The sequence below is a fragment of the Callorhinchus milii genome, unplaced genomic scaffold (genome assembly GCF_018977255.1).
Source record: "Callorhinchus milii isolate IMCB2004 unplaced genomic scaffold, IMCB_Cmil_1.0 Scaffold21, whole genome shotgun sequence".
In the NCBI taxonomy this organism is placed as follows: domain Eukaryota; kingdom Metazoa; phylum Chordata; class Chondrichthyes; order Chimaeriformes; family Callorhinchidae; genus Callorhinchus; species Callorhinchus milii.
The window spans coordinates 5,137,385-5,149,678 of NW_024704762.1; the positions used below are offsets into that span (position 1 = coordinate 5,137,385).

The 12,294-nt window shown below is 44.7% G+C and overlaps 1 protein-coding gene across 1 annotated transcript; it reads left to right on the forward strand.

Annotated features, from left to right (window-relative positions):
- Positions 1-2,184: 2,184 nt before the first annotated feature.
- On the forward strand, positions 2,185-6,935 carry LOC103183571 (E3 ubiquitin/ISG15 ligase TRIM25-like). The gene is made up of 5 exons (XM_042342850.1): positions 2,185-2,748; positions 3,514-3,609; positions 3,962-4,195; positions 5,320-5,470; positions 5,855-6,935. Exons 1-5 carry the CDS (start codon positions 2,185-2,187, stop codon positions 6,394-6,396), a joined length of 1,587 nt encoding a protein of 528 aa, XP_042198784.1. The 3' UTR covers positions 6,397-6,935.
- The last annotated feature ends 5,359 nt before the right edge of the window (positions 6,936-12,294 follow it).

Here is a 12,294-nt window from a genome sequence, read left to right on the forward strand (position 1 = left end):
TAAACCAAAGTGAAATGAAGAGAGATTGTGCCTGGATCTGGTCCTACTTTCAGCCACAAAGTGGCACGAACCGAGGGGGGAATTGTGTTGCTGGGAGACAAAACCGTTGGGAGGAACTGACCAGTTGGTCAGAGTTGCTAACAATTTGTGTATCTGCTGTTTCCATGCCAGTGACCACAAAATGTTCTCATCAGTGAAAAATTGTGAAGCATTTGACCCACTGAAAGGGACACAAATTATTTGCTCCTTTGAAATTGCCCACAGGGTGAATTCTTATTTCTCTGTATATTTGACCCAGAATTTAGAGACTGATATTGTGTATACCCGACCCCTCCAACCCTCTCCCACCCAACCACCAAAGTCTGTTCAACTAAGGCTTTATTTATTGATTTATAAATCAAACAAAGTGATATTAAAAAGCAGGCTTTTGGCCTGTTTGATCTCATCTTTCAGAATACCCACCCTATTGTCTTCCCATCACAGCATCCAGCATTTTCTTAAAGAAGTCTGGTTTCCTGACCTTAGCTACCTTATCGCTATCCCATTCCAGCAGTAGATTACTTTCGGTGTAAAGCAATACTTCCTGGTGTCTGTCCAAGATGTTGCCTTTAAAAACTGTGCACTCTTAACCCACTCGTAAAGAAAGGTCGATAGGGTGGCCTGCGCATGGGCTGATGAGTGGCAAAGGAAGTTCGATACAAATAAATGCAAGTTACTGCCTATAGAAAGCACATGTACTCCATGGGTGGGGTAGAACTTGCTGAGGGGAACGCTGGGAGAGAAAAAGACACGTGTGCACGCACACAAAGGCCGAGAAGTGAGAGGGTGAAATCTGTGTAGATCTCACATGGGAGAGGTTACCCAGCCTATAAACGCCGCGATATCACACAGATCGCAGTAACCACAAGCCGATGAACGCCGTTAAAGTTGCGTTGATGTCACAGGATCCCACTGTGGTGTCAGCGCAACCAATAATCAATAACACAGCGGCTTGTGAATGGATGAGAGGTCCTGATGTCACAACACTGTGCGTGCCTTGTCACAGTTTCCCCCACTACGGCTCATTGTGGTTGAAATCACTGAGACAGTCACAGAGAAGAATGACGAGTACAGTGCCTTGTGGAGGCTTTACATCACAGGCTGCATTGTTCAGCTCAGCTCCCCAGGTAATATTTATCTCCTATTCACCGCGCACGCTTTCTTTCCTGCATGCTTCCGCATTGAAATAACCTGCAGGTAGATCCGCTCGTGTTTATCAGGACAGTTTCATTTCTTTAACACTGAATAGAGGTTTAAACTTTGGTTTGTTCCATGTCCGGACATTGAGCTCGCAGTGCAGGATGTCATTCCAATACAGTACTGGGGGCTGGGGGGAGTACTGCACTGTCAGAGGTGCCGCCCTTTTGATAAGATGTTAAACCGAGGTCCCGTCTGCCTGTTAAAGATCCCGTTGCATGATTCCCAAAGTCCAGGCAGGGAGTGTCTCCCGGTGACCTGGTCAACAATCCCCATTCACTTTGTGGCTGTTCGTGGGACTTTTGCTGTGTGCAAATTAGCTACCGGGTTCTCCTACAAAAAAATACAGAGTTACTACACTTTACTGTATGCGCAGTAAGAAGCTGTGTGATTCGGTGGAATTCAGGCCTCGGGGTCCTTCTGGTACCTTGGCGAAATAATAATAATAATAATAATCCTTGCATTTGATATAGCGTTTTTCACGTCGGGAGGACGTCCCAAAGCGCTTCAAAGCTTCCATTCTTCAGCTAATATTTTTAGGTCATTTTTGATCACAGATCATCACCGCCCAACCTAACCCTAACCCTAACCACAACATATACACCCAATCTGCACACCCAGCCCTGCTCACGTCAAAATGTCTTGGACTGACTTTCAGATTAAGGCTAAATTTAGAAATTTTTCACAATTCTGTGAAATTATTACACTTTAAAAGCAACAAAACAGTCCTGCAGGCTAAAACTAGGTAGAATTTTGCAGACTAAAACTAGGCGGAATGCTGGCCATTAATTACTCTAATTAGTCACGGATTTGCGCTGTTAAAAGTCGAAGGGAAAAAACCCGGAGAAGAGAAAGCTTCATTGCGAGACATTCTGCAAACACTGTGTTATTGCAACGTCCCCCTGGAAACACTTTAACTTTCAGCTTCTTTTCCTTTCTGGTTAAGGCATGGCAGCTGCTTCATCTCAAGAGGGCTTAGAAGAGGAGCTAACCTGCCCCATCTGCCTCCAGATTTTCAGCGATCCAGTGATACTGGGCTGTAATCACAGCTTCTGTCGTGACTGCATTGAGAAAACCTGGAAAGAGTTGAACTCAGAGATTTACTCCTGCCCAGAATGTGAAGCCGAATTCCTGGAGAAGCCCTGTCTGGAGGACAATGTGAAGCTAGCGAATATAGCTCAGATATACAGGAACCACGATATCTCCCTGGATCCTCTACCCTGTAACTACTGCACTGATGATCCGCAGCCGGCTGTTAAAACCTGCCTCAAGTGCGAAGCCTCCATGTGTCTGCAACACCTGAAACCTCACACCGAGAACCCCGTGTTTAAAAATCACCCTCTTGTGGACGCAGCAGAAGACATCGCCCTGTGGAAGTGCAACGAACATAACAAGCTGCTGGAGATTTACTGCATGGATGATGAGGTCTGCATCTGTACCTTCTGCACGGTGGTGGGGCAACACAAGAAGCACAACTGCACCAGCATCGATGAAGGAGAGAAGGAACTCAGGGTATGTGTTATACAATTCTCTCGCTGACACTCTGCTTACCTGAGTTCGATCTCCGGGCAGGGCGAAATGTTGGACAACTTTCTTTACTCCGCACGCCTCTGTTTACCTAGCAGTAAGTAGGAACCCGGTTGTTAGTCGATTGGCAGATCGCTTTTCAGGGAGTAATAATCCCTTCAAAAATTAAAATAATAATAATAATTTGGTCACTTCAATCCACGACTGTTTGTGGGACACTGCTGTGCTCAATTGGCTGCCGCGTTTCGCCCACAAATATACAGTCAATTCGCTTAACAATATATTCTGTGAAGCTTTTTGAGACGTCTCAAAGACGTGATAAGGTACTATATCAAGTGCCAGGATTATTATTATTATTATTATTTCACATCACTCTTCTACCCGTACCCTTTGCGGAAGATGGTAGGGTGGGTGTTCTGGAAGGATTAGATCAAATGGGCCGTAGGGCCTTCTTCACCCGAACCAATCTTGTGGACGCAGAACTGTTGGAGAACCTTCGGTCTTTTGCTCCTTAACAAAGTTTTATTGTGAGGATCCCCGTAATTCTGACTGGTGGCCAGCAGGTTGCAATGCTGCTTCGAGTGAAAGATTAAATCAGAGGGTTGAAATTTTACAAGGTCTTAGCCTTAAGGCCATTAATATTGAATGCTATACTAGAGGCAAACTAGGCAGCCAGTCTGCGTCTGCAGATTCCATTTGTGCTTCGTAACCTTTTATTGCAGCGCAGAGCTGTGTACGTTTGTATTTCAGGCTCGTTTACAGCAGAGAATGGATATGATGCAGCAAAATTTGGACGCTGCAAAGGTCTGCCTTAGTCATTTTCAAGATGAAAAGCAGAAAGCTGAGGTTGGTTTCAATCCCGCAGTGGGAACAGGTTACGTCACTGTAAGATATCTGAGACAATGTGCGCAGAAGGTCTCATTGTAAACTTCTGGAAACGCTCTGTACGTTTACCCTGGTGAAGGGCGCTATATAAACGCAAGTTGATGTTGTTGTTATTGATGTTGGTTCAGAGTAGAAGGAGCCATATTCTACATCTAACCATGTTATACCTAACCCCGAAACACTTTCATATTAGTGTCAGCCTGGCTCTGTTGCTAGCAGTCTTAATAAACGTGATAAGGCGCTGTATCAAATGCAAGGATTATTATTATTATTATTTATTATTGTTTTTTTTTTGACACTTCTACTTCTGAAGGACACGATAAAAGACGTGAAAGGAAACATCCGGGAGAAATACGATGGATTGAGAAAGATGATTAGGAGAGAAGAGAAAGATGCATTTCAGTTCCTGGACCAGCAGGAGAGTCGGGTGACAGGAAGCATCGACAACCAGCTCTCCATGCTGGAAAGTAGAATAGAAACCTTCAAGATGTTTTTGAATGACTTGACCAAACTCGCCGACGAGAAAGAAGAAGTTATATTTATTCAGGTAATCAGTCCAGTTTCCTTCCCCCTTCTCATTTCACAGAAAGACACAATGAGCTGAAGGATCTCCTATAAAGCTCTGCGGACACTTCTGGCTCTAATTAGTATGTAAATGTATTATATTGTTCGCATGCTTTCTAATTTAGTAAAGTGCACCCAGCTGTTTCTCTTTACCTGAAAGGCGCTGTACAAATGTAAGTCACTGCTACACTTTTTTTCATCTTTCATTCCAGGCGTTTCATTCAATAGCAAACAAGTAAGTCTCTTTTCTGTGATTGATTGAAACAGCGCAGATGCGAGCTAATCTGTTTGAAAGGGTTGATTCAGATAGGTTAGGTCCCGATCAAACTCTACCCAATTAGTAGGTAGCAAGGTTATAATTGTAAAATGGGCACATTCAGGGAGAAATTCCACCTGAGTCGAGATTTGCTCAGTTTTTTGGTAGTATTTTAGAGCGTCCAATACACTGTATGGCAAAATTGTTGGATTCAATCTGAACTTTCAAGTCATTTATTTCTGGTTGTAGAGAGAGAAAAAAAACAGCTTCAAAATTAACACTGTGTTAAAGAATTTGCCAACTTCTGGATGCTTTGAAAAGCCACAGAAAGGGAATAAACTTTGAAACCAGGTGAAATTCCTCCCCAAATTGTCTGTAATAAATTCTTAAGTGCAGTTTTGTGATGCTCCACGCGCCTTGTTAATGTGTCAGCTTGGCTCAGTTGGTATCACTTTCAGTTATAATAATAATAATAATAATAATAATAATAATTGATTCAGAATCATCATCATGGTCTGTCATCAGCCGTGCCCTGGAGTACTGTGGACCTGCCTGATTCAGGCACCTACCGAGCCCACCGCAAAGGCGGTCTCAGTTCCGGTATTCTGTTGCCGACCACATCACCTTGGAGCCAGTTCAGTTCCGCTCACCTCCCCGCACCCAATAATAATAATAATAATCCTCGTATTGGATACGGCGCCTTATCACGTCTTCGCGACGTCTCTAAGCGCTTCTCAGGACGCACTGTAAAGTGTAGCGACTGTGTATTTTGCGGGCGAAACGCGGCAGCGAGTTGCGCAACGGGTGAAATATTTGCTTTAAACGTCTCCGTGTAATGTCTGCAATTGATCAGATTGAGTGAATGGTCCGAACCCTTCTCGTCTCCCCCGCCTCCACCTACCCTGGAGACCCCAAAGCTAGAGGAGCTGTCAAGGTGGATACAGAGGCACTGCATGGAGTGCTTGCAGAAGGAGAAGAACAGAAACCTAATGATTACATTGTGTAAGTACAACAGATTACGCTTGCGCAGGGACCTTCACATCAGAAAGACGTCCCAGGTACAGCGCTAAAGGCACATTAACATTGACTTCAAGCTTCTATGCTTTGCAACACTCTTGGTAAACCATGTGACAGCTTGGCTCAGTTGCTATCTCTCTCATTTTTGCTCTCGCTCGATATTTTTCTATACAAAGTAGAGAAAGAGATGATAATTATAATAATAATAATAGTACCAATAGTAGTCCTTATATTTGTTACAGCGCCTTTCACCTCAGGTGGACATCTCAAAGTGCTTCATAGGGTATACTGTAAAATGTGCGTTCTGTAGGGTGCCTTATTCAATGGGATTCTATTTAGTGTACTTTGGATTTCTCCTGCTATTCACAGATGGATCCTCCCCGATTCTGGATCCCAACACGGCCTTTCCCAACCTCATCCTGTCCGACAACAACAAGACAGTGCAGAGAACCGAGGAGAAGCAACTGTATCCCGACAACCCAGACAGATTTGACTTCTTCCCGCAGGTTCTGTGCAGCGAGGGAGTGAGCATGGGCCGTTGTTACTGGGAGGTGCAGATCAAAGGAGACGGGCGGTGGGGGCTGGGGGTCTGTTACAAGAGCCTGAACCGAAGGGGACGAGACATCGCCTACTCCCTAGGCATGAATGAGAAGTCCTGGAGCATCTACTCTTGGTCCCGATCCCTGACAGGTTGGCACAACCGTAACGGAATCAAACTGACTTCAGCACAACCCTCCAGAGTGGGGGTGTTTGTGGATTTTGAGGCTGGAATCATCTCGTTTTACAACGTGTCATGCAACAACCTGACCCTGTTACACACCTTCCAGCAGCAGACATTCATCGAACCTCTCTGTCCAACTCTGGGCAGCTATGACAATGACATCTTGCTGTCTCTGTGTGAGCTGAACTGATAGTTATTTTTCATTTGTAAATACCTCTCCATACTGTTCCACCAAGCAAACCCTTTAGCGCCTGTTTATAGACCTCTCCAGCTCCTGGTTCTATTTTTCTCGTTCCCCTCTCATCCCGCGTTCTCTTCCTTCTTTGTGTCTTTCATCATCGCCTCTCGCTTCCTTTCCTCTCACCTTTCTCCCTCCCTCTTTCTGTCTCTCAAAGGCCCACCCGTCCACCTCCACCCCAGCCCTCCTCTCAAACCACTTCCTGTTGTCCTCCCTGCCATCACTGGAAACAAAAGTAAGATGTGTTTGGAAAAAGGAACAACCCATTCTTCTCGGAAACCGATCAGGGGAAGAAGAGTCTCGCACAGAACAAAGTGCTTGTTACCCTGAGCGGAACAATAATATTTTGGGATACAGCATATAGTTTTATAGTCACATGTACCTGTGACTGCCAGGATGGTGGAAGGTGAACTGGATACTCTGAAGTAACTGGGTTTCACCGTGTATGGTAAAGATTGCCTTTGATCGCACCCTCAGTTCCTCGAGTGATTTGTGGGAGTCTGTGAGCATTTCACAGTTTAACCTGTGGGGGGGGGGGGGGGGGGGAGAGGGGGAGGTGGGGGGGGGGGAGTGGGGGGAGAGGGGAAACGATTTGTGATTCAGCAAATTAAAGATTGCCTTAGATTTTTAACCAGTTTGGCTGGGAGTTTATTTTGACGTTCAAGGTCCCGATCAGGATTTAAGATTGTACAAAATTTTGGAAGTATCTGAAATTCAGTCTTGATTCTGAAGCCGTGGTTTGAAAAGACTCGCAGAAAACTGGCTTCGAAATTAACGCTGAATTAAACACTTAAAAGTTTCCCCAAATTCTGCCCCAGTCTTCCATTTCAAATTTCAGAGACAATAATAATAATAATTCTGGCATTTGATACAGCACCTTATCATGTTATTGAGACTCTCCACAGAATCTACTATAAAATGAATTGACTGTATTTTAATAATAATAATAATAATAATCCTTGCACTTGATATAGCACCTGATCATATCTTCGAGATGCCTCAAAGCGCTTCAAGAATATACTGTAAAGTATTTTGTGGGAGAAACGTGGCAACCAATTGCGCACAATGATCTGAATACTATGACTGTGGAAATTTGGAACCGCGAGGGTTTACTTTGTTTACTGGTGCTGCAAGAGTCTCCCAAAATGACTGCTTATAGCCTGAGTTTTAGCGCTGCACACAATACAATCCAAAATTACATTTGTATAGCGTCTTTCACGTCAAGGTGCTACACACAGCCAAAATTTAACTGATGTCAGCCACGGCAAATACTCATCGCCCAAAGGATCCACCGTAAGGACAGACTATCGCTGAAGGAGTTAGGGGGAGTGGATTCAAAACTATTATTAAGTGTGAAAAACGTTACCCCTTTCCTTTATCTCTGTGCCTCATTGCCCTTCTGTACCTCATCACCTTGTGTATATTTCTTAAAGGAGACTTATAGAAAACTGGCTTCTACATTAATAATAATACTAATAATGATAATCCTTGCATTTGATATAGTGCCTTATCACATCTTCCAGATGTTCCAAAGTGCTTCTCAGTATATATTTAAGAATTTGCTACATTCTGGACACTCTGAAATGCTAAGAAGGTCGATTAAATCTTGACCCAGTTAAAAATAACCACCTCTACGTTCCACAGAATTATATAAACTCATACATAAATAGGCCATTTGGCCCAATCCAAGCCAGGGTTTATACTCCACATGAGTCTCCACCTCTCCTGAACCCATACCCCTCTCTTCCATTCTCCTTTCTGTGCGCATCGCGTTTCCTCTGAAATGCTTTTGTGCTTTCTGCTTCAACCACAGCTTCCATCCTGTGAGTTTGGCCCAACAAGTCTGTGCCTGTGTTTATACTTCACACGACTCTCCAGCCCTCCCATTCCCCTCAGCTAAAGCCCCCTATTCCTTTCTCCGTTATATGTTCATAAAGTTTTCTCTTAAATATTTTGATGTTTTTTACTTTTTGCTTCAACCAGTTTCCACCAATGAGTTCCACGTTCTCACCACTCTCTGCATGAAGAAGTTCCTCCGAACTTCGCATTAGGTCTACTATATTAAACTGTATTAAATTTATGCCCTTTTGGTTTGGACTCATCAACGAGTATTTGAATCCCCACGTCAGGAACTTGAACTCTTAGTTAAGTTGACTTTCAAAGCCAACTTTCAGCCATTCTGAGCCATCCCCTCTCTCTTGGAACTCCATCCCTGAGTCCCTCCATTTCTCCCCTTGTCTTTCCACCTTTGAAACTCGTCCAGACATTTTTGGTCATCTTTGGGTTACCTCTCCTCCCTCGCCACCCAGCTTTCTTTACGTTAGCTTGAGCCCCCAGCCAATTCCGTGAAGCACTTTGAAATGTCAGTGGAGTCCTGTAGCTCAGTGGTTAGGGCACTCGCCTCACAAACGAGAGACCTGGGTTTGATTCCCGGCAGGTCAGGGCGAAACCTTGGCTAAGTTTCCTTACTCCACACGTCTGATAATAATCCCTCAAGAAAAAAAATAATAATAATTTGGTCACTTCAATCCACAACTGATTGTGGGACACTACTGTGCGCAATTGGCTGCCGCGTTTCGCCCACAAAAAAAATGCAGTCAATTCACTTTACAGTGTATTCTGTGAAGCGCTTTGAGACGTCTAGAAAATGTGAAAAGCGCTATATCAAATTCAAGGATTATTAATATTATGATGTCCTCCCAACGTGAGAGGAACTATCTCAATGTAAAATTGTTGTTGTTGTTCTTCCCGCAATTGGTACATGATACCGAGGTCCTATTTGCCTGTTCAGGTGGATACTAAAAGATCTCAGGCCTGCTGGAACAGAAAGAGGAGTTTCTCATGGGGTCCTGGCCAACAATCCTCCAGATCACCGGAAAACAATTCCCCTAAAACTGCTCTTGGTGTGATAACGTGCTATAAAAATACAAATTATTTCTTTATAACCTGCAGGCTCCATGAGAGTAATCCTTGAACTTCTTTGCAAAGTGTGTGGCAAGTCTAAGGGCAACTTATACCTTTAAGATAAAGTTTTAATCTGGCTGATAAAAGTTAATAAAAGGCACTATTTCCTGCTGATAGCATGTCGGCCAGAGAGCAATGGGGATGCGTGACTCTCATCAAAGTTTTGAAGGTATCTATAATATAATAATATAATAATAATCCTTGAATTTGACATAGCGCCTTATCACGTCGTTGAGACGCCACAAAGCACTTCACAGAATATACTGTAAAGTGAATTTGCTATATTTTGTGAGCGAAACACGGCAGCCAATTGCGCACATCAGCTCCCACAAACAGTCGCGGGTTGAAGTGACCAATTTTATTATTATTTTTCTTGAAGGAATCATTACCCGCGGGAAAAGGCAATCAATATCTGGACGCGCACAACTCACAGAGAATAACAGCTGCTCCATCTAACGTTCCAAATTAGAACCAGGGGAGGAAATAGCATTGATGGCTTTCCCAGCCCACCGTCAATGATTTTTGTTACTATTAAGCCCACACGAGCACGGACTAAGCTCTCAGTCACCCACGGACACTCTGCAAAGCACCTCCGCACCTGATATGGAGTCATTGTTAAAGTGTGGCAAGGACAGAACTTGAGGTTGGGGTATGTGGCTGTATCACAGGACCGTGGAAGGTATTATAATACCTGGGAGTGGAGGTGAAATTCCTCTTCGCACTAAATGAGCGACTTTGACCACATGTGTTGAGAAAGACAAAGTCCCAGCAATATAACAATAATGACCCTTTCCATTTGACATATCACACGCCTTATCACATCATCGAGACGTCTCAAAGCGCTTCACAGAATATATTGCAAAGTGAATTGACCGTGTATTTTGTGGGAGAAATAACCCACAAAGTTACTACAAGTATCATCAGCGAGATAACCTTCATTCCGAGCTGTAGGAGAATGTGTAGCTTTGCATCGTTGAGGCAGCACTGAAATAATTCTGAATTTCACTTTGATCCTCTCTTGACACTTGTACTGTTGCGCTTTCATTTAGTTCAGCACCTTTCACGTCCGGAGTTCATCTTTAAATCACTTCACCGGATTTTACCGTGAAGTGTAGTGACTGTACATTGTGTAGGCGAACGCGGCAGCCAATTTACACACAGCAACGTCCCACAAACAGCCGTGAAGTGAGCGACCAATTTTATCTGGGGGATTGTTGGGCAAGGACTCCGGGAGAGAGAAACTGCCCTCTCTTTTCGAATGGTGCCATGGGATCCTTAACTTCCACCTGAACCAGCAAAGAAGGGACCTTGGTTGAATGGCTCACCTGAATATGACGTCTCCTAAAGTACAGCCAGGTGTGACCTTCACCCAAATCCCCCTCCCCTCACAGCCACCTAGAATCATGCCATCCACACCTAATCTTAGAATCTTAACATTAGAGCTTGGCCATTTAGGAGTGAAACCAAAAAAAAGTATTTTTTCCCGCATAGGGGTAGTGGAAATCTGGAACTCTCTCCCACAAAAGGTTGTGAACGCTGGATCCACTCAAATTTTCCAGATGGAGGTGGATGGATTGTTGTTAGGTAATGGTACGAAGGGATATGGGGCAAAGGCAGGTATATGGAGTCGAGGTACAGATCAGCCACGATCTAATAGAATTGGCGGAAAAGGCTCGAGGGGCTGAATGGCTTACTCCTGCTCCTTCGTGCCTATGGGCCCTTGTTGAAAAGCGGGGATCTTTCGTACTCGGTGAGAACGTCACAGGTCCCAGCCCTGCCACCGTGACCAGCCTGCAGGACTACAGTGAGGACACAGTGTTTTAGTAACAGTTACACAAACAGGCTCCAGGCGAGCATCGGGCTCACATTCCAACCCATTCTTTTGGTTGAATGAGCCACCACACGCATCAGCAACAATCACCAGGAATTCGACCTCGTCAGCATTGGCCGACCAGTGTAAACCAGGCTGAGCGCTCCCCGCCCCCCCTCCCCACCCCCACCACCCACACATCTCCCCTCCCCCCCACACACACATTCCCCCCGCCCCGCCCCCGCCGTAGTAAACAATGGCGGATCGCGCTCATTCTCCTCCCTATGGTCAGTCGCCCGTCACTTTTTGTTCCAGTTAATTCCACCCAAATCCACAGCTTTCAACCATCTCCATCGGAAACGGGGCGATCGGTTGGTTGTTCCTTGGGCATGTGTTTTCTGGATATTTCACTGACGTGAGTGGCAGCTATCTCCTCAGGTCAGTGCTGGGGCGGGTTTTGTGTGCACCCCCCACCCCACCCACCCTTGCCCCGTGCATTTTGTGTTTACATTGGCATTCTGCCCCCGCCCCACCTCCACCCCAATCTCTGGAACTGTGTCCCCGAGACCTTCCGCCTCGACCCACACTCTTTGAAACTGCCTTTAAACCTTTTTTAAATCTTTTCGCCCTTGCTTTCCATTACCGTCTCCCCACTACTTCAACCACCTCTGCCCACCTTACGAGCCATATCATCCGTATAAACAATGATAATCCTTGCATTTGATATAGCGCCGTATCACGTCGTTGCGACGTCTCGAAGCGCTTCACAGAATATACTCTAAAGTGAATTGACTATATAACTGTGGGTGAAACGTGGCAGCCAATTGCGCACAGCAGCGTCCCACAAACAGTTGTGGATTGACTCACCAGATTATTACTTAGTTATTTGATAATTTAATCCTAAACTATTTACGATATAAATGTAATCGTTATTGTTGCCGCGTGAGTCTACTTTTTATTTCTGATGAGAATTTTTATGTTGACTATGTTTATTCTGTATTTGGCTTGAGAGTCTGTATGTGAGACTGCGGATTTTTCTGTTCCTACCCATCAATATCTCTCTCCAAGCCAGAGAT